The 23,042-nt window shown below is 35.8% G+C and overlaps 1 protein-coding gene across 3 annotated transcripts in view; it reads left to right on the forward strand.

Moving 5' to 3' along the window:
* The window catches only part of Csde1 (cold shock domain containing E1), a 40,594-nt gene extending 17,618 nt beyond the window's left edge, over window positions 1–22,976 (forward strand). For 2 of the 3 annotated variants that reach the window (XM_046458159.2, XM_046458161.2), the window contains 18 exons: window positions 855–1,053; window positions 1,870–1,979; window positions 2,380–2,472; window positions 3,089–3,186; window positions 6,196–6,277; window positions 6,593–6,721; window positions 6,841–6,966; window positions 7,582–7,794; window positions 9,831–9,971; window positions 10,059–10,223; window positions 13,045–13,152; window positions 13,855–14,027; window positions 14,598–14,710; window positions 15,892–16,011; window positions 19,111–19,289; window positions 20,254–20,417; window positions 21,189–21,321; window positions 21,675–22,976. In XM_046458159.2, the coding sequence (XP_046314115.1) occupies window positions 855–1,053; window positions 1,870–1,979; window positions 2,380–2,472; window positions 3,089–3,186; window positions 6,196–6,277; window positions 6,593–6,721; window positions 6,841–6,966; window positions 7,582–7,794; window positions 9,831–9,971; window positions 10,059–10,223; window positions 13,045–13,152; window positions 13,855–14,027; window positions 14,598–14,710; window positions 15,892–16,011; window positions 19,111–19,289; window positions 20,254–20,417; window positions 21,189–21,321; window positions 21,675–21,722 (2,394 nt within the window). In that variant the 3' untranslated portion in view covers window positions 21,723–22,976. The remainder of the gene's footprint in view (window positions 1–854; window positions 1,054–1,869; window positions 1,980–2,379; window positions 2,473–3,088; window positions 3,187–6,195; window positions 6,278–6,592; window positions 6,722–6,840; window positions 6,967–7,581; window positions 7,795–9,830; window positions 9,972–10,058; window positions 10,224–13,044; window positions 13,153–13,854; window positions 14,028–14,597; window positions 14,711–15,891; window positions 16,012–19,110; window positions 19,290–20,253; window positions 20,418–21,188; window positions 21,322–21,674) is intronic. The other variant, XM_046458160.2, reaches the window with a different exon arrangement.
* The last annotated feature ends 66 nt before the right edge of the window (window positions 22,977–23,042 follow it).

Here is a 23,042-nt window from a genome sequence, read left to right on the forward strand (position 1 = left end):
TTTCTTTAATCATAAAAACAAAAGGCCACTAGAGATTTCATTAGTGTCTAAAGTGAAAGGTTCATGCAGGTGAAAAGATTTCTTTAAATTTACGCAAGAATTGATCGAACAATATTAGAATAAAAGAATTTTTGTCATCTTGTCTTAAGTTTTCTAACTCATTATTTTGGTGTGTTTTTTAAAGGGCCTAAGCATGCATAACTCCAAAATATTCTCTTTTAGATAAAGTATTGCATAGAAAGTTTGTTTTATTGTGTTAATCTCTTTTTTTAATATTTATTTTTTAGTTTTAGGTGGACACAATATCTTTATTTTTCGTTTTTATGTGGTGTTGAGGATCGAACCCAGCACCTCGCGCTTGCCAGGCGAGCGTACTACCGCTTGAGCCATATCCCCAGCCCTATTGTGTTAATCTCTACTAACTTTAAATATGCCTTCAAGATGCATGGCTTATAAAGTTGTACTAAGATGTCTATTTAAGTTTGCAAATGTGTAAACAATCTCTTAAAGTCTTCATAGTTTTGGATCCTTTGTTCTTAAATTGTTATTGTAGTAATTTAATGTAAAGGTAGCTTTTGCTAATGTAGTTGCTTTACTTCAATATCAAATTCCAGAAATTGTATTTTGTATGGTTAGTGAAAATTCACCCATAAATGAGGGTAGTTCCCTTAAATATTTCTTCTGAAATATCTTGTTAGCTAAATTATTTCAGTAATAAAAGTCCATAATCCTCCCTTTATGTTTTTTACCTTTATTTTCTTTGCCTTTTTGTATAGAAAATTTAGTTATTTAGTATGCTATGGAGATTATATACAGATCTGTATGTATTGAGTTCTTTTTCTTTTTCAAAACAGATGAGCTTTGATCCAAACCTTCTCCACAACAATGGACACAATGGGTACCCCAATGGTACTTCAGCAGCACTGCGTGAAACTGGGGTTATTGAAAAACTGTTAACCTCTTATGGATTTATTCAGTGTTCAGAACGTCAAGCTAGACTTTTCTTCCACTGTTCACAATATAATGGCAACCTGCAGGATTTAAAAGTAGGAGGTAATCTGCCAATTTTTACATTTCTCTTGAGTGTCAGCTTATTCATGAGAGTGCTTTTTAAAAATGTTTTAAGTTTAAAACATTTGTTTTAAATGTTTTGACTTTTTTTTGTTGTTTGGTACCAAATTACTGACATATGTAGCAGAATCATAATCTGTTGTAGTTGTGTCTATGAGGGATAAAAGACTAGTTGACTCAGAGATACTTTTGAGTATTTTTATGGTAAATGCTTAGAGGACATAAAGGACTGAAGTTATGAGGTTCTGTGCCTTTGTTCTGAGAAAATCAGAACAATGGGTAACACGAGTATTTGGTATACCAAATGCTGTAGGTACATGCTATTAAGCATTGTTTTGGTTAATCCTCACAATAATCTGATTTTTTAGAAATTATTCTCATTTTGCAATAAGGAATCTGAAGTACAGAGAGGTTAAAAGAAAACCTTGTCAAAGGTGATGATTTGTGTATCGCCTCTTTTGTAATATGTGTAAATGCTGTGAAAACTAAGACTTAGTATGTGGCTTAGTCTAGGGCAGTGGTTCTGAAACATTAGTGTGTATCAGAATTACCTGGAAGGCTTGTTAAAGCAATTGTTGTACTTGATCCCAGAGTTTGTCTTTGCATAGGTCTGGAGTGAGGCCCAAGAATTTGCATTTGTACTGAACTCCCAGGTAATGTTGATGCTGCTGGTCCAGGGACCACACTTTGAGAACCACTGGCTTAAGGTGGCTCAAATGCTACCTTAAGTAGAACTCAGAGGTGAGACACCATTTTGCAAACATTAGTCCAACAAACATAACACATTCTTTATTTTAGATGATGTTGAATTTGAAGTATCATCTGACCGGCGGACTGGGAAACCCATTGCTATTAAATTGGTGAAGATTAAACCAGAAATCCATCCTGAAGAACGAATGAATGGACAAGTTAGTGACTTTGATGCTTTGTATTTTCTTAGGGCCCTGCATTTGCATATCTTTCACATTAGAAAAGGAAGATACTCCCCATCTCCTCAGTTTGCACGAAAGAGAGCTATAGTATATAAAGATTACTATTTTAAAATTATATCAGAAGCACTGGCATATCTTGACCTGACATAAAAACATGGTCAAGACTCAATTTGGGTTTTATATATAACCCTAAGTCTATACTTACAGTCAACTTATATACTGTAAGTTTGAAATTTGGCAGCATGACATCCTCTTGTGGATCATATTAAAATGCATCCTTGTGTATAGTATAGAGGATATTAAAATTCAGTTTATATTGCACAGTGCTGCTCCTGAAATGATTAGCAATGGAAATTTTTTTTTTTTTGACTGGTAGGTTGTGTGCGCTGTTCCTCACAACTTAGAGAGTAAATCTCCAGCTGCCCCGGGTCAGAGTCCAACAGGGAGTGTATGCTACGAACGTAATGGGGTAAACTTGTGTATTTTTCTTAAACCTTTGCCTGATCCACCATGTGATCTATAAGCGTACTTTAAAATTCAAAGTAGAAAACGTAAGCTAGTTGCTAAAATCAGTTTTAAATTTGATTTCTAAGAGGCTTCAAGTGCAGCATAATCAAAAAAATTTAAAAAGAAAAAATCCATAGGACTTCCAAGTGTCTTAGCTTGCCCAAGTATGACCTTAGTTAGAATCTTAAGGTAAAATGCTCCTTTAAGCGCTTTTTTGGGGGGTGGTATGGGGGGGTACTTTTTCTGGTTCCTTTTAAGCACTAACTCCAGCTTTTTTGTTTGGAATGCCTTACATAAAAATTGTCTTTTTGAAATGTAACTAGTCTCTGGGCAAATGCTTCCACGTGTGTAAACTTTTTGAAGTTGGATTGCTGCTCAGCTGTGCACTCGCAGAAGTCATCAGCACCATGGAGGGGGACAATGTGTGTTTATATGAATAAAATAACTTGTCATAAAGCATAATTTTTAAGAAATTTGGCTTGAAAATGCCAGTATAAGAAGTATTTAAGTAAATTATAGTATACAGTGAGTGAATATATGCCCTGCCAAGATAGTAATAATAATTTATCACTTCACAGGAAGTGTTTTATCTGACATACACCCCTGAAGATGTTGAAGGGAATGTTCAGCTGGAAACCGGAGATAAAATAAATTTTGTAATTGATAACAATAAACAGTAAGTTATTTTCAGAATTTCCCCACGTTCATGATTCTTTGTTGGTTTTACATTAAGAAATTTGAAGCAAGTTAAAAACATAACAAATCTAGATAGTTTTGACCTTAATTTTTTTACTTATCAGCTGAATATTCTATGGCAGGCACTATCAAGGTGACAATAGGAAATGCTGAAAACATGGTCAGGTTTTCAAGGAGATGATGGTTTAGATCTTTGGAAGTGGTAGAGATGGTGAACTTTTGGAGACTAGAAATGCTCTAGACTAGAGTTAGCTATGTCAGGAGTTAAAAAGAACTATTGAGGACATAATACAGATAGGCCTGGGATGGTAGAGTTGAAGTAAAATCACATTCAGGAAAAAATTTCACATTGGGAAGATAAAATCAAAATGATGGAAGAAGTATACTTATTTTGGCAGTTAGAATTTAAAATATCTGTGGTATATCTAGGTGGATATCAAATATACAGTTGCATGTATAGCCCTGAGACTTAGAAGCTAGTAATGCGCAGGAAATGTAACTGTAGAGTTCGTTAGGGTGAAAAAAAGACAAGACATGCACGCAGGGAAGGAAGTTAAAAATAAGAAATTGGAAAATACAAGGAATGCACTTTTTAACACCATGTGAAAGGAAAAGTTCAAAAGTGTGCAGAATCATTTGCCTTGAATCCTATCTCTTGCAAACCTGGAAGGAATCAGATTGACTTGTGGGTACAGATATTCTTAGTTCCAATCTGAGGGCCACAGTTTAATCTGAAATAGGAAATCGGGAGAAAGGCTTAAGAAGTTTGAGGAAGGAGACACTGAAGGAGCCAAGCACTTGTACTGTATACTTTATATAATAGTTCTTTTATCCTCACTATAAACTTTTTTTTTTTTAAGAGAGGGAGGGAGAGAATTTTTTAATATTTATTTTTTAGTTTTTGCGGACACAACATCTTTGTTTGTATGTGGAGCTGAGGATAGAACCCGGGCCGCACACATGCCAGGCGAGCGCACTACCACTTGAGCCACATCCCCAGCCCATCACTATAGACTTTTCTGATGAGCTTTTCATCTGTAAAATGAGGGATATATTCTTGCAAAATTAGTAGTCTAAATTCACATCTTTTAAGTAGCAAACATTTAAATCTGCAATAAGTCACAGATTTTTCTGGTGTCTTTGGTCAAATTTCTTTTTTTTTTTTTTATTGGTTGTTCAAAACATTACAAAGCTCTTGACATGTCATATTTCATACATTTGATTCAAGTGGGTTATGAAATTTCTTTAAATTAAAAGGACAGTTGTCCATGAAGAATTAAGGAGAAAATAATTGCTTGGTTTATTGTTCCTCTTTTTTTTTTGTTACAGGGATTGAGCTTAACTACTGAGCCAAACCCCCAATCCTTTTTTGTATTTTATTTGGAGACAGGATCTCACTGAGTTGCTTAGGGCCTCAGCTTTCCGAGCTATTAGGATTACAGGCATGCACAAGTGGTGCACAGCTGTTGTTCCTCTCTTAAAACAGCCATACTAACAATACCACTGTATTTTATGGGCTGCTTTTTTGTTTGTTTTTTACTGGGGATTGAACCCAGGGGCACTGGATCACATCCCCAGCCCAGCCCTTTTTGGTTTTTTATTTTGGGACAGGATCTTATTAAATTGCCAAGTCTGCTATCGAACTTGCAATCCTCCTGCCTCAGCCTCCTGAGATCCTAGGGTTATAGGCATGCACCACCACACCCAGCAGTCTATTATCTTTAAAACAAAATTGAATTTACATTGCTGGTGTTTAAAGGTGGGTGCAGTATGTAGTAACATGGGGTGTCTGTGACTGACTGATTTCAGTTCTCCAATGGGGAGAATGCCAGAATGCCTTCCCCGCCTCCTCTGCCCCCCAGTATTGGCAGTTGTACCCAGGGGTGCTCTACCACTAGTCACATCCCCAACTCCTTTTCTTTTTTTTTTTTTTTTAAGACAGGGTCTCACTAAGTTGCCTAGGCTGGCCTTGAACTTGGAATCTCCTGCCTCAGCTTCCCGAGTCTCTGGGTTTACAGGTATACATGCACCACTATGCCCCGCAAGAATTCCTTCCCCCAACTCCATTACTGGGGTTGGAACCAAGGGCTTTGTGTATATGAGGCTAAGTTCTCCACCACTAGCTACATCTGTAGCCCATTAATGTCACTTTTAAAACCAAGGCAAATTCTCCTAAAATCAGTGCATTTATTCAACTTTCTTTTATGGCTCTGGAGTCAAAAATAATTAATCTGGGCATTGTGGTGTGTGGCTATAATTCCAGCTACTGGGGAAACTGAGGCAGGAGGATCACAAGTTTGAGGTCAGCCTTGGCAACTGACTCTGTCTCAAAATAAAAAGTAAAAAAAGGCTGGGGATGTAACTTTGTAGTAGAGAGTCCTTGGGTTCAAGCCTCAATACAATAATAATAATAATAACAGCAGCAGCCTGGGCAACTTAGCAAGACCGTATCTCAAAATTAAATTTAAAAAAAACAAACAAACTAACTCAGAGCACTCCTGGTTTCAGTCTCCATCCAGAACTGAAAAAAATGAATGAATGGCTATTACATTTACTACTCATTAATCATAAATTGCTCTTATTGATCACCATCAATAGTATCTTAGTTGGCAACACATAATATGTTTAAATATTTGTTCCTAATTTTTAAAATGTTAGTGTTCCCCAACTTTGAAATTCGATTTGTCTTTATTTCAGATCTGTTGTTGGAATAGTAAAGCAGAGTAGAACATTATGCACCCAAGTTAAAGCACAAATCTTTTAGAGAAAAATAATCCACATATATGCCAAATTTAGAAGCATAAGGAGTTTATGCAAAAATCCTGTGCCTTTGAAGCCATATAAAAAGGATCAGATGTCATAACATTTGTTCTTTCTGATAACAGAATTTTTGAAGCCCAGAAAACTAATTTGTTTTTCTAGACTCATCATATCTAACCAAACCAATTCATTTTTAACCCCTCTTTAATTCTTCACTATTCCTTTTTAGTACTGGTGCTGTAAGTGCTCGTAACATTATGCTGTTGAAAAAGAAACAAGCCCGCTGTCAGGGAGTAGTTTGTGCCATGAAGGTAAGTGTGAACAGATTTGAAAAATTTGAATTTTTTCTTCGACTATCATAATTCTCATATTGCAAACCCAACCCCCTCCCCCCAGCTTCTGTTTTAAAGAAAATATCTTAACTGTTAACCTAAAACTAATCTCTTAAAATTCCTTGGTTGCTGATTCAATTATGTCCTTCAAAATGGGTCTTTCATTGCTCATATTAGAGTTTGTATCAATCCATATTGTTTTGACTATAATAATATTGTGAAGAGGCATATTGAGTTCTAAGTCATAATCACACATTTGTAAATGTTCTTGGGTTTTTTTAATTTTTACTTTAGGAGGCGTTTGGCTTTATCGAAAGAGGTGATGTTGTAAAAGAGATATTCTTTCACTATAGTGAATTTAAAGGTGACCTAGAAACCTTACAGCCTGGAGATGATGTGGAATTCACAATCAAGGACAGAAATGTAAGATAGTTGCCTGACTTGATCTTTGATCTTTTAAGATTAGTAGTGGATTACATCTTTAGGAAACACTTAAAATTATATGATTTCCCTTGCTCCTTCCCCAACCCCTTTTGATTTAGGGTAAAGAAGTTGCAACAGATGTCAGACTTTTGCCTCAAGGAACAGTCATTTTTGAAGACATCAGCATTGAACATTTTGAAGGAACTGTAACCAAAGTTATCCCAAAAGTACCCAGTAAAAACCAGGCAAGTTATCTTTTGGGGGAGAGTTCTCTTTTGCCCCATTAATAATTGAATAAATAATAGGGTGTCATATACTGAAATTTTTATTCCATTTGATTAGTGTAATTGTGTTTAGGGTATAATACAAGTATCTTTTCATATATATGTAATTAAACCAAATGAGAAACTTCTGATATGTCTGTGAATATGTATTTTTTTCACTGGTAAGAGGTTAATTGGGAAAAATTCTTACTGGTCTGCAATTTGAATGTGCATTTGTTTCCTGCTCTCCAATCACTCCCTCCCCCCCCCCTTTTTTTTTTTATGGGGAGTGGCAAGGAAATAAATGATGTCATTGTGTAAGAAATGTGAATTATTAAGGACTAAAAATTCTTTTTCTTAAGTAAAATCTCTTGATATCAGAGTACAGAGTCTTAACTACAATGTTGTGATTTATGGTTATGCCATGTGACTGTAGAATATGAAGCTTTCAAATAGGACCTATGTTGTCAACACCTTTTTTCCCCTTTAGGGAACTATATTATAAATAACGTGGGTTTGCTGTGTGTTCTTCTTGTTTGACTTAGAACTAGGAAGGATGAGAAATCTCCAGCTAAAATCGTTTTTCCTTCTCATCAGAATGACCCATTGCCAGGACGAATCAAAGTTGACTTTGTGATTCCTAAAGAACTTCCCTTTGGAGACAAAGATACAAAATCCAAGGTGACCCTATTGGAAGGTGACCATGTTAGGTTTAATATTTCAACAGACCGACGTGACAAATTAGAACGAGCAACTAACATAGAAGTTCTATCAAATACATTTCAGTTCACTAATGAAGCCAGAGAAATGGTAAGTATTGAATATTATTGTATCTGTATCTAACATGGAACGGCCAACATTATCTTAAAGTTTGTACTACTAAATTAAAAGTTCTTGTAAGTTTTTTTTTTACCACACTGGGGAGTTACTTTTTTTAAGGTAATTAACAATCACATACGTTTGAGTTAGTCAAAGTTTATCTCTGCCAGTTACCCTGAAAGTATATGTGAAAAAGTTCTAGAACAGAAATCTGGACAGGATTATTGTATTTTGAGGGCCATTAATTCTTTGACCCTTAAATATGAAGAGCAGAAAGATTCAAGCTTGTAGTTGTAGAGTTGCTTTTTTTCCCAAACTGTCGCCCAAGAAATTTAGTAAGTATTAGATTAAGTAAAGTCAAATAGGTCTTTTTTTCTTTAGTTTTCTTTTCCTTACTTTTTTTTTTTTTTTTTGGCAGAACATTGAGAATTCTTTTAAATGGGTAAATGTCCAGAAGTGGTGTGAACCAGAATTGTTTCCCAAATGTTTTACAAACTTGGTTTTTGTGAGCTTTCTCAGACAGAATTTATATTTGTTAGGATCATTTTATTTATAGTATGTTAGTGTTGTCAGTGAAGTTTTAACTTTCTTGACCCATTTTTAACCTTTGATTTTGGAGAACTGATTTTATATACATTTGGAGAACTGATCTTATATAATATGTACATACATATTATATATGTTATATATTTTTTTTAATTTGGCATTCTGAGCTTGTGATTTATTAATTTTTTTATTTTGGTACTAGTACTGGGGATTGAACCCAGGGGTGCTTTCCCACTGAGTTACATTTGCAGCCCTCAAAAACCCCTCTTTTTATGTACCAGAAATTGAACCCATAGGAGCTTAATGCTGAGCCATATATCTCCAGCCCTTTTTATTTATTTTGAGACAGGGTCTCACCAAGTTGCTGAGGCTGGCTTGGAACTTGGTATCCTGCCTCAGCCTTCCAAGTCCCTGGGATTATGGACATGTACCACCATGCGTGGCCTGAATGTGAGATTTTTAAGAAAAATTTCTCAGGATCTGTTTTGCTTTACAGTATAGAGTGTGTAGCTTAGCAACAATTAAATGCCAGAATATTATGTAGATCATATTTATGTTATAGAATAATTACCTCTGCATTAATAAACATGCAGTATGTAATTCATTGGCAATTTGGTGATAATTCATGTTTTGGTAAACATTTGATTACTACCATGTTTCAAGTTCAAGATACAGTACCCCCAAAAAGCTGATAATTTAGTAAGAAGAAGAAAAAATACGGAAAGGATTTTTTGCATTTTATTTTTCAGACTTAAGCTTAAATTCTTCCTTTGTGTAAACTCACCAAAAAAAAATTTGAGGTAGAGTTTAAAGAATTGCCTTTTTTGTCAACTTTTGAAGTGCCAATTGGTAAAGTTTTGAAATTTTTGGAGGTTATATTGTTATTAGGTTTAGGCTTTTATGAAATGAGTTATGTATGTTTACATTCAAATAGGATATATCACTTTTTCTAGTATTTGCCAAGAAGCTAAGTACAGTGGTTTATGCCTGTAATCCCAGACTTGGAAGCTGAGGCAGGAGGATGGCAAGTTTGAAGCCAGCCTCCACAACTTAGACCCTGTATCAAAATAAAAGGGCTTAGTGGTAAAGCACCCCTGGGTTTAATCCCTGGCAGGTAAATAAATAAATGTTTGCTAAGAAGTCACATTCAGAGATCTCAGAATTGCTGATTTTAAATTACTTGTTTGAAAACAATGAGTTTGCTGGATGCAGTGGTATAACTTTGTAATCCCAGCAACTTGGGATGCTAAGAAGGAGGATCAAAAGTTCACAGTCAGCCTCAGTGACTTGGTGAGACCCTGTCTTAATATGAAAAATAAAAAGAGGTATGAGTTTATATTAAAGAGGAAAAAATGGGGACAACAGTATTCAGGTTATTAATAGTAAATATTCCTAGTGAATTTAACTTGATGATGTTGCAGGCTTGAATGTTACCTTACTTGAAAAGCTTCACAACCAGTGAAACTGTACTTGGGTTTCAGGGTGTGATTGCTGCCATGAGAGATGGTTTTGGTTTCATCAAGTGTGTGGATCGTGATGCTCGTATGTTCTTCCACTTCAGTGAAATTCTGGATGGGAACCAGCTCCATATTGCAGATGAAGTAGAGTTTACTGTGGTTCCTGTGAGTAGTGTTTGAGAAAGGTATGGGCGTGGGGTTTCTAATGCCTCCTTTGTCGGTTTAAAGTTAATTTTGTTTTATCATTTATAGGATATGCTCTCTGCCCAAAGAAATCATGCTATTAGGATTAAAAAACTTCCCAAGGGCACGGTTTCATTCCATTCCCATTCAGATCATCGTTTTCTGGGCACTGTAGAGAAAGAAGCCACTTTTTCCAATCCTAAAACCACTAGCCCAAATAAAGGCAAAGAGAAGGTAAGTTTTACATAATCAGAATGGTTTGTATAGCTCTTTGTTCCTCTTCTGTTACAGGCACATAATAATGGAGTATTATTTCTTTAGATGGGAGATCCCAGGGCCCTGTACCACTGATCTACATCTGTACCTTTTGGGGTACTAGGGATTGAACTCAAGGGCACTTTACCACCGAGTGGCATTCTCGTTCCTTTTTGTTTGTGAGACAGGGTCTAAGATGCTGAGGCTAGCCCTGAATTTGAGATCCTCCTGCTCTCCCAAGTCAACTGGGATTGTAGGCATAACATCACCACGCCTAGCAAGAATTCTGGTGAATATTAATAGTGATATAATCACAGCAAGATTTCTTAGCATCACCATTATTAACATTTTGGGAAGGATAATTGTTGCTGTGGGGAGTACGATCTCTTGTGACAGCAAGAAATTTCACTATAAATTTCCAGACATCCTTTGAGAGGCAGAATCATCCCCAGTTGGGATCCACCTATCAAAAATACTAATACTTGCCTTTTAAGCAGTTTAAAACTCATAGGTAGATTTCTATTCATGCATTTGGACTCAAATTATTGAAAAATCCATTGAGTAGTAAATAAAAAGAAAATGTAAGTTAGCTTCACTCACAACTAAATAACGAATTGAGTGGCGTCAGTCAAAATAAGTAATTCATACAGAATCCAAAATATTACTATTAACATTCCATAAGAGTGTTCTGGCAAAAATGAATTGTAACTGGCAAAATGTGGGGTGGTCACACTAAAGTATTGATATTTAAAGGGTAGAGATAGGAAAGAGAATTTCTCAAAAGAGGTGCAGATAATAAAATTTCAGGGTTTCTTAATCAGTGAGTAAGATGTTTGACAGGAAGATGTGGTTTGTGTTTTGTTTTGGATGAGGGAAGATAGGATAAATAAGGACACAGCTAGATTGGGAGGGTGTTGGTTGCTACTTAAGAATAGCAATGTGCTGCATTTCAAGAAAAATCTTTGTTAGAAAGTAGTATCAGGTGTGTGCTTGGGGCAGATAATGGCATTAGTCAAAGGTGCAGGTGGAGAAAGTCAAAAAAGGAAGAAGATTAGGTACAGGAAATTATAGCTAATATAATTTATTAATATACACAAGAGAAGGTACATGAAAAAGATACTGGATAAAACTTTTCTATGTTCATATATGGATACAACACCAGTGAAACTCCACATCATATACAACCACAGAATGAAATCCTAATTAGAATAAGTGGTTGTTTGTGTGTGTGTGTGTGTGGTTCTGGGGATTGAACCCAGGGCCTTGTGCATGCCAGGTTATATCCCCAGCCCCTAGAATAAGCTTTTTCATATATGTATGTCAAAATACACTCTACTCTCATGTATATAAAAAAAATAACATTTTTCAAAATTGGAAGGAAAAAAGAAAGATATGCCAAGGAATTTAAAAATACCACCAACTAGCCATTGTCCTGGCTTTGTACTTGGTCAAGTTTATTTTCCCAAGACTTTTCCAATTTGCAAAGTGTGGCGAAGAGTTAACTATATGGAGATGGTTTTGTCATAACAAATTTGAAGGTAGAAAATGCCTGGTATGTTATAAATATATGGTAATTTAAAAATTGTCATAAAAATAAGCAGTTATAGGAAAATATAAAAGGTAGAAGGTAGATATTAATTGGTGTTGAATATGTAATAGTTGGTAATGAGGTTATAAAACTTACGAAGGAGAATAGCAAGATTAGTGATGTGAGCTTTATTCCCATAGAAATGATGTTGAAACCATACAATGGTATAATTTATGTAATTGCTGATACAATGTAATTACTTCCTGTGTGATTCTGTATGACATACCTGAAATTTTAAAATTTTTATTGTAGAAATATTGGTATATCATAACTTAATCACCTACTTCATATCAAATGGTGTGAACTGTGCATTATATCAAATTAAATTCTCCTTCATTGATAAATGTACTGATTGACAATGTATCCAAAACACTGTGGTGTACTATTAGATAACAAAGGATACTTGAGCTTCATTAGGAGGTAATAATGATTTCTCTTTATAGGATACTAAAGCTTCTTACTGTTTAGAATTTTCACTTGGTTAGAAATAACATGCCCGGTTTGTTTCCTGGTTGGCTGTGAGTGGTAGAGAATAAAAGCATGTTCAAGATTTTCAAAAATTTTCCCACTTCAACAATACAAATTAGGTTCTTAAGACTGAAACACCCAATGGCAGCAGGTTGGTCCTGTCTTAGATTTCGGCAAGACCACCTTTTTATTCACAGAAGTAATCTGTTACTGTTAGAAAACATTAGAATAAGCCCATTGACTTGGGAGACTGAGGCAGGAGGATCACAAGTTCAAGGCCAGCCTCAGTAACTTAACAAGACTCTGTCTCAAAATTAAAGAGAATGGGGATGTAGCTCAGTGGTAAACCACCCCTGGGTTAAATCCTCAATACCAAAAAAAAAAAAGAAAGAAAGAAAACAGTACAATTACAAGTTTCTATGGCTCTGCCAATTCTTTTAGCTCAAGGATCTCTTAACAACTATAGTTGCTTACATTGGTTGGTTGGTTGGTTGGTTGGTTGGTTGGTTTCCTGGACTGGGGATTAAACCCAGGGACCTTGTACTATGGAGCTATAATGAGAACTCTTTTTATTTTGGGTTAAGGTCTTGCTGAGTTGCTGAGGCTGGCCTTGAACTTGGGATTGGCTTACCTTAGCCTACCAAATAGCTAGGATTAAGGCTACCAAGCAATACCTACTTCGTGTTTTTTATTGTTTTTTTCTTGGGGCTATTTTCATTGTATTCTGACCCTGTTCCTTTTTAGGAGGCTGAGGATGGCATTATTGCTTACGATGATTGTGGGGTGAAACTGACCATTGCTTTTCAAGCCAAGGATGTGGAAGGATCTACTTCTCCTCAAATAGGAGATAAGGCAAGATAATCTTTATTTGAGAGAAGGGTTTAAGGTTGTCATCTTGATCATAGATCCTAAAGGATGGTTTCTTTAAATTTTTTTTCTTTAAAATTTTGCCAAAATATTTTTTGTACTTAAAAAGTTAAATATGTGATTATCTTTTTAAAAATATTTTTTAGTTGTTGATGGACTTTTTTTTTTTTTTTTTAATTTATTTTCAGTGCCTCACACGCAGTGCCTAGGTAGGCACTGTACCACTTGACTGCAACCACTTGAGTTACATATAATTATCTTCATATGTAAAAGCAGCTCATTCAATTAATATACCCAGTCTAGAAAGCTCTTTGTTCAGTCTTTTTGAGAATTCTCTCTTTAAGCATTAGGGAAGGTACACATAAATCCATTTGAAATATTACCAAAATAAAATATCAAATATGTTACAATGTCATTTATCTTTTTCTCATACCTATCTCTGGGTTTTGGATAGCAGTCCCATAGAGAAAATAAGACTAAGAAATACATAACTGAAGATCAGTAAAACTTAATCCTTGGTGAAAAATGATATGAGACATAGAAGTGTTTGTGAAAACTCATTTCATCCAAGTAATTACAAAGAATATCTGGAGTGGGGAGCATGATCTGGAGGATTTTTAGGTCTCATTTTCAGAGTTAAGAAACTTGACATTGAACAGTATTAATGATCATGCTCATTTTTCACAGGTTGAATTTAGTATTAGTGACAAACAGAGGCCTGGACAGCAGATTGCAACTTGTGTGCGACTTTTAGGTCGTAATTCCAACAAGAGGCTCTTGGGTTATGTGGCAACTCTGAAAGATAATTTTGGGTTTATTGAAACAGCCAATCATGATAAGGAAATCTTTTTCCATTACAGGTAAGGAATGTCTTTTAGGAACTTACAGCTTATTTGTTATCTTGCTTTAGCCATAAAACATTAAATATTGACTGCTGTTTTTATTGTTGGTTATATTTCTTGAATCTCAAGATTCCATTTTGGCACAATATTTTTAAGATATATACTAACTTCTACATAGAGAACATATGACCAAAAGATATGGACAAACCTGTGTCTTCTTGAACAGTGGAGAGCCTTTCTACTCCAGTGACAGAATATTTTGTTTTACATATTGGTAGCAGAGAGTTGTACATCTGACATATAGTATAGCATAATGTTTAAGAATGTGGGCTCTTAGAACCAGCACCAGAGAATTCATATATGGATCCAGGCTCTGTCACTTAACCATATATGTAACTTTTATCAAATGAATTAACTTCTTGGTATTTTATTATCTGGAAGGTGGGATTAATGGTACCCACTTCATAGTATTTAAAAGTATTCAACATAAGTAAGTATGTCATGAATGTTTTATAGAAGAAAGTCTACTTGCTACTGTTGATGTTTCTGGTAATGGCTTATTTAAATGTCATTTTCTTTTTCCTTTAGTGAGTTCTCTGGTGATGTCGATAGCCTGGAGCTGGGGGACATGGTCGAATACAGCTTGTCCAAAGGCAAAGGCAACAAAGTCAGTGCTGAAAAAGTAAACAAAACTCACTCAGGTAATGAATTGTGACATATACTGTTTTCAGCATGTGCTTTGGGTGGAAGATAAGGGATAGGGTGGGAAAGGAAGACATGACCCAGTTAGTTGTTCTACCTCTGTCATTCTCACATGTGGTCCCCAGATCAGTAATATAATTTGGCTCCTCATAAGAAATGCAAATTTTCTGACCTCACTTCAGGCCTGCTGTAATTCTGGGGATAGGCAATCTGTTTTTATTAAGTTTTTCAAGTGACTCTGGTATACACCAAAGCTTGAGAAGCAATGTTCTAGATATTTCAGTAATTTGTATTAAATCTCTTTTTAAAAACCCACAAGCCCAGAGAGGTGAACTTTTTAGAAGACTTATTTTTGAAGAAAAAGTCTAAATGTGAAAAATAATGGGAAATTATGAAAAGACCTGCAAACTAAGTTTTGGCTTTCCATCTAAACTCCCCAAAATGATAACTGGGACCATTAATTTCTTTTTTTCTTTTTTTTTTTTTAAAGAGAGAGAGAATTTTTTTTAACATTTATTTTTTAGTTCTCGGCAGACACAACATCTTTGTTTGTATGTGGTGCTGAGGATCGAACCCGGGCCGCACGCATGCCAGGCGAGCGCGCTACCACTTGAGCCACATCCCCAGCCCGAGACCATTAATTTCAATGCCATAAATATGTTAAGTATATAATGTTTTAGACACTGCGGATACTGAAGGGAAAAACCAGACAAATCCCAGCCTTCATTGAGCTTATTTTTTTGTGGAAACCACGGACAGACAAGGAGTTAAATATTTGTATATAATATGTTTAGAAAGATAATAAAACATATTTAAAGATAAATCAGAAAGTATATAAGTAGTATCCCATATTAGAGACCAGGAAAGCCCTCACTAAAAAGGTGATATTAGTCATCTGAAAAGGGGAGCGAGCCAAATTTTAAATGCCATTACTTGTTAATTCCTTAAATTGAGTTTATTTAGCAAAGTCAGATTAGAAATATTGAAGGTCAAGCATCTATTCTAGAAATAGAGCTTGGCTTTTAGGTGTGCCATACCACTTAAAGAATAGCAGGCACATAGTCCACCTGCATTAACATTTAGGTTGGTTTCTGCCTTTTTTTTTTTTGGCCCCACTTTTGAGTGGAATAATTAAAATTGTCAAGTGAAACATGTACATGCATTTGTTTTTATTTTGTAGTGAATGGTATTACTGAAGAAGCTGATCCCACTATCTATTCTGGTAAAGTCATTCGCCCCCTCAGAGGTGTTGATCCAACACAGATTGAGTATCAAGGAATGATTGAGATCGTGGATGAGGGTAAGCACATTGTTATCAGATGGAATGAAATTTTCATACCTTCTGGTGAACACTTATTTTTAAATTTTGGTGTGTGTGTGTGTGTTGGAGATTGAACCTAAGGTGCTCTATCACTGAACTACATCCCCTTTTTATTATTTTTTAATTGTGAGACAGGGTCTTGATAAATTGCACAAGCTGGCCTTGAACCTAGAATTCTCCTACATCAACCTCCTGGGTCCTGGTGGACGTTTTCAGGATTTTAAAATAGATGGGATTTGTTGTAGTTGTTTTTAATTTTCTTAAAATATGAATTCAGGAGAAGGGACTCTTCCTCATTCCCTCACCCCATGCTTGATTTTTATTTTATACTCTTGGAAGTTAGATCATCCTGGATTTAAATTATGAACAAATGATTGCTAAGTTAGCACATGGTCAATTTGTGATTAAATAACTGACTTATTTGAGACTGAGAACAAATTTTCACAGTAAAAAAAAAAAAAGATTATTTAATGTTGAATGGTGATCAAACACTCTAGTTACTTGTTATTCACCTTTTATAAGTATTTTTATATCCTGCAAAAGTTTATCCATCTGTCAAGGCCTTAATAGCTAGAGTTCCATGACAATTCTGCTTTTTATCTCTAGGCCAAGATTCTCACCATTTTCTACCTTTACATTTTTTCTCTCCGTTTTCAAGAACTCCTTGAGTTCTGATAATCGCCTTTTGTCACCAACTGTAAGACCAACTTTGTATGGTCTGCATGCATTAAATAAATGCAATAGAAATAGGAGGAAACTGGATGACTAGGACAGCAGACATACATAGTGGTTAGAGTGGATGAATTGGTTTTGATATTTTAACCAAAAATAAATCCTTTTATCATCTATAAGTCAGAACCAAAGTGGGGAAGAAAAAGTCTTTGGGAGAAAGAAATGACCCCTTGATAACCTGTTACTTTTTATCACATGAAGTCCTGAGGAATTTTTATTTTACATAAAACCCTCTTTCTCTTCCTTCCTCCCCCTCCCCTCATGAACACTCCCCACCCCAAACATGAGTTGACTTTATAGAAAGTCTTTTAAACTAATGCTATGATGACACAATACTCTAAAAAGACCATGGGAGTATGGGCTACTCTCTAATTTTAACTTGGGAAAAATATTGAATTGCCCTTCTCCCCCCTGCCCCTACATAAGAGATGCAAAAGAAATTAAAAGCTGCTTATCTCCCAGTCCATTTATTCTTCATCACTAACTGTTCAAGGATATTATGGGACATCTCTAAGCCTAGAATTTTCTAGGGCTAGACAGATCATATTTTCCCATTTACTTGTAAGGACAGCTCTTTTTTATTCAGGAACACAACTAAAACTCACACAATATAAGACTTTGGAGTTGGGCAACATTGAACACCATGTCCTAGTTTTATAACCTTAAACAAATCACTTAAATCTTCCTTTATTCAGTTTCTTCATCTTTAAAATGAGGATATTCAACTTCAAAATATTTTATAAAGATTAGGTGTGAATCAGTATGAATACTTGTGGGGAGAGGGATGTTACTCAGTGTAGGGTGCTTGCCTAGCATGTTTGAGGCCTTAAGTGTTTGTTTTTGGTTTTGGTTTTGGTTTTGTTTTTTTAATTTTATTTAAAAATGTGGTGCTAAGGATCGAACCTAGTGCTTCACATGTGCAAGGCAAGCGCTTTGCCACTGAGTCTCACAGCCCCAGCCTTTTTTTTTTTTAAATGTATTTTTTTAGTTGTAGGTAGACACAGTACTTTTATTTTATTTTTATGTGCTGAGGATCATACCTCATGCGTGCAGGTGAGCGCGCTCTACCACTGAGCCATAGCCCCAGCCCCATTGAGTTCTTAGGTTTGATCTTCAATACTGCAAAAAAGAAATGAGTGCTTAATAAAATGGTAATTATATCTGTAATCACTGTTATGTATGACTTGATTTGCTAGAATTATCTTCACATTTTGGGTTCCTGCATGTTTTTGGGGTGTTTTTTTGTTTGTTTGTTTAAGATTTCTTTTTTAGTTGTAGATAGACACAATATCTTTATTTTGTGTATTTCTTTATTGGGTGCTCAGGATCCAACCCAGTGCCTCACACATTCTAGGTGAGCGCTCTACCACTGAGCCACAACCCCAGCCCATATTTTTGTTTTTTAAATCTTTACTTCTGTGTGTTAACAGGATGATAAAAACGTTTCCATCCCAGCATCTCAGGAGGCTGAGGCAGGAGGATCTCAAGTTCCAAGCCAGCCTCATCAAAAGTGAGGTGCTAAGCAACTCAGTGAGAACCCTGTCTCTAAGTAAAATATAAAATAGGGCTGCGGATGTAGCTCAGTGGTTGAATGCCACTGAGTTCAGTCCCCAGCAAACACTCCCCCCGCCAAAAAGTGTTTTCAGTTCCAAAGCTTCCATTTCTTGCCTATTTTTCTCTTCTCTTTTATTAGTTCATTGGATTTATCTGGGTGCTAAATTGATATGCACCCAAACTCATTGGTTCATTTATTATCTGTATCCTGCACTAACCTCTAGAAAATTTTTTACTGTTGTAGGGCAGAACTCAAGGAGGGAAAAAAAGATGGCATGTTTTTGTAGTTTTCTTGAAAAAAATAGCATTCATTTGTTTACATATTTTCTTTGATTGCTATATCACTACAGCGGCACTGTTGAGTAGTTGTGATAGACAGGATGTCTTATAAGCTTAGGAGGTGGAATGTCAAAGAAGGGTTTTCTGTTCTGCATTGTTTGCCTGTGTCTAACTGGTTTACTTTCTGATTAGGTATGGGGCAGCAATATTTTGTCTATTTGGTTCATATTGTACACTGGAAGAGAATAATGCTTAAATCCAGCTAATAAGATTTCAAGTTTGTTATATTTTTAAGTTCATGAATGCATTTTAAAAGTGTTTGTTAGCTAGTAAAAGTACTAATTAAGTGACCAAGTTCTCATTTGTTTTCGTTTAGTATTTTACATTTGGAGTTCCTTTTAAGCTTAAAAGTAAACTTTCTCATGACACATTTTCCAGCACCTATATTTAGAATAGATGCAGAGTACTATTGTAAAATATTAGCTTTTAGACTTTGTGCCTGTTTCTCTACAGGGGATATGAAAGGTGAGGTGTATCCATTTGGCATAGTCGGAATGGCCAATAAAGGGGATTGCCTGCAGAAAGGGGAGAGTGTCAAGTTCCAATTGTGTGTCCTGGGCCAAAATGCACAGACTATGGCCTATAACATCACGCCCCTGCGCAGGGCCACAGTAGAGTGTGTGAAAGATCAGGTAAGTACAGCATCTCTGGATATGAATTTGAACCTCTGAACTAAAACCTTGACATTTATTTGATTTGATTTTTATTTTATTTTTACTAATTTGGGGTAGCTTATAAAAATAGGAAGGAAAATCAAAAGAAAGTGACTGTATTAGTAAAGAGAAAATTAGAGTGATTATTCATAACTAATACTGTATATTGCAGAAAGTAAACTTGAAGAGTTCCAGAGTAAAGGAGCTATAAGAGTTTTTGAAATTTATTTCTTCTTAGTATTTTATATATAATAATAGGGTTCAATATCTATATTCATACATGCACATAAAGTTAATCAAGTTCATCCCCCAGAATTATGAGATTTTTGTACACTTAATGCTCTGAGCTTCTTTTGCAGACCACCCAAAGAAATTGTGTTTAGAGTATTTATGAAATAAGCTTAGGGGAGTTGGGTGTGGTGATACACACCTATAATCCTGGCACCTTGTGAAGATGAGGCAGGAGGATCACAAGTTTGAGGCCAGCCTCAATAATTTAGGGCCTTACTAGGCCCTAAGCAACTTAAACCTATCTCAAAAAATTAAAAGGGCTCTGAATGTGGCTCAGCAGTTAAGCACCTGTGGATTCAATCCCCAGTACCAAAAAATAAATAAGCTTAGGAGAAACAAAACTAGTCCTATTACTGATACCTTTGGTTCATCCCTTAGAATTCTTAGAGGAAACATTTTTCAACATCAGTACAGTGAATATAACAGTTTTCATGGCTAATATCCATAAACCTAACTGATTAAATCTAGAAGGGATCAAAATGAGTTATAGGTTTAAGTAAGGGGCTCCCTAGTGATTACTAATTCAGAAAATTAGTTGATAATAATATATGAAGAAACAAGGCGATCTTTGTTTCAGACAAAGATTTATTTCAGAATGGCAGTGATTGTTTTTTTTCCCTTCCCATCCCCCTCCCCCACCCCTCCTCCCCAGTTTGGCTTCATTAACTACGAAGTAGGAGATAGCAAGAAGCTCTTTTTCCATGTGAAAGAAGTTCAAGATGGCATTGAGCTACAGGCAGGAGATGAAGTGGAGTTCTCAGTGATTCTTAATCAGCGTACTGGCAAGTGCAGTGCCTGTAATGTTTGGCGAGTCTGGTGAGTTTTTTTGATTGTAGTTGGATTAGTAATCACCTAGGGTTCTCATAATTTCTGTTGTCTATCCTTTTATCACTTTTTTTTTTTTTAACTTTGCCATTCTGGTTTTATTCCCTGCCCTTTTGCCATTTTTGGTTATGTATTGATGCTTTTTACCTGTAGTATTATCTTCTTTTCCTCTAGTTTTTATTGCCTGGACTTAACATTCATAAACCTGGGCCAGTTGAAACACTTATATATGCTATGCTAGCATTATATATGGTAGATGTTAAATATAAAAAGTTTATGTAGTCCTTGTTCTTAAAGAATTCTGCTTATTTGCTTATTTCTTCCATCAGGACATTTCCAGGATATATGGTGCTTGAAATTCTAATTTTCAAATCTTTCTCATCCTGATTCTCTTTTTTTTTTTCTTTTCTTTTAAATCTCAATGTTTTCACCATTGTAGGAACTGGGATTCTCTAAAACTCTTTGTTCATATCTCACTTTTCTAAGGTTTTCTACATCAACTAGTTTGTTTTATGCATCTATGGAACTAACAAGTGTAGGATTGACCGTCACTGAAATGATTCTTCCAGATCATACATAGTTGGAACTACTTGAATGGGGGGGGGGGGTGCACACACACAAACTGGTCTGTCTTGTATTGCCAGCATTCTAGATGAGGCAACAGTCCCCATTAAATGTGAGTCATTTAAGCAATTAAGTAGGAAACACACTCCTCTCCAAATACTTTCTTCCTACCAAGTGTTGATTGTTCTCACCTTACAGTGAGGGCCCCAAGGCCGTTGCAGCTCCTCGACCTGATCGGTTGGTCAATCGCTTGAAGAACATCACCCTGGATGATGCTAGTGCTCCTCGCCTAATGGTTCTTCGTCAGCCAAGGGGACCAGATAACTCAATGGTATGGTTCCACAAAAGGGAGGACAACTGACAGACCAACATACTATTTGAAGTCTTATTTCAACATAGATTAGAGAACTTAATGAAGCAAGAAGCTTCAGTATTGCTTATAACTAGTTTGGATTCTCTACATGTTGGTTTAGCCCCTAATCAAGAAGCACAGTTCTTGCTTTTCTTAATACTTTCTACATAGCTTGGATAATGGTCAAGAGCACTTAAAAATGGATTTTCCTCCTCTAATAAAGAATTGGTAATGGTTAAAGTGATTAAAAATAATACTTAAGTAGCGCGAGTTGTGAATGTACTTATTTTGGTGCACCAAAGTTATTAATGGCAATTTTTATTTTTTCACAGGGATTTGGTGCAGAAAGAAAGATTCGTCAAGCTGGTGTCATTGACTAACCACATCCATAAAGCACATCATTAACCCACTATGATCAAGTTGGGGGGATTCTGGTGAAGGGTTCTGAATATCTCCCTCTTCATCCCTCCCAAAATCTGGAATACTTATTCTATTGAGCTATTACACCAGTTTTAACACCTTCCTCGTGTTATGTTTAAAAAAATAAATAAATTTAAGAAACCATTTTAAAATTATGCACAGTTGCAGCCTGGAAAACTTAAGGTGGCGCCTTATAGTATCAATTTTAGGAGCTTTATTTGGTGCATTTAACGCAACTGGTAATTGCAAAATCCACTTCGCCTGTGTAAGTGAAAAATACAGACTGTTATCTTGTTGGCCCTATGAAATTCTGCACTTGATATTTAGTATATACTCTACCTTCATTACTTCTGGCAAGATGTTCTGCCTTAGCACTCAGTTGCATTCTTTTCCTTTTCTTTCCTGTTCATTATGCTTTAATTCTGAGGACCATATGAGGGTAGGATATATTACCTTTTAAAAATTACAAAAATTTGTATAGGCAAGCCATTTTCTTAAGTTGATGGCCAAATGTTAAAATGTTATTTTTCATATCATTTATAATCTTGTCACAATCCACTTAACAAAATTTGGTTAGATTTCAGTGAAAATTATCTTCCAGAGTAGTTTTTTTTCCTGGGATGGGGTCAAATAACTTTACTACAATTAGTATATATGGTGCAGAATTTCGTGCAAATGAAGTGTGCCAGCAGTGTGATAATTTGAACATATTTAAACAAACAAAAAAGGACGAATGCACAAACTTGCTGCTGCTTAGATCACTGCAGCTTCTAGGACCCAGTTTCTTTTACTGATTTAAAAACAAAACGAGAAAAAAAAATAAAAAAGTTGTGCCTGAAATGAATCTTGTTTTTTTTATAAGTAGCCGCCTGGTTCCTGTGTCCTGTAGTATACAGGCACTTGACCCTTGGTGTAGCTTCTGTTTAACTTTATATCACGGGAATGGATTGGTCTGATTTCTTGGCCCTCATCTTAAATTGGCCATATTCAGGGTCCCTGGCCAGTGGACTGAAGGCTTTGTCTAAGATGACAAGGGTCAGCTCAGGGGATGTGGGGGAGGGCGCTTTTATCTTCCCCGTTGTCGTTTGAGGTTTTGATCTCTGGGTAAAGAGGCCATTTATCTTTGTAAACACGAAACATTTTGCTTTCTCCAGTTTTCTGTTAATGGCGAAAGAATGGAAGCGAATAAAGTTTTACTGATTTTTGAGACACTAGCACCTAGCGCTTTCATTATTGAAACGTCCTGCGTGGGAGGGGCGGGTCTGGGTGCGGCCTGCCGC

The sequence above is a fragment of the Marmota monax genome, unplaced genomic scaffold, assembly GCF_021218885.2.
Source record: "Marmota monax isolate L192 unplaced genomic scaffold, Marmota_monax_Labrador192_F-V1.1 WCK01_AAM20220418_F8-fsc00087, whole genome shotgun sequence".
NCBI classification, from domain to species: domain Eukaryota; kingdom Metazoa; phylum Chordata; class Mammalia; order Rodentia; family Sciuridae; genus Marmota; species Marmota monax.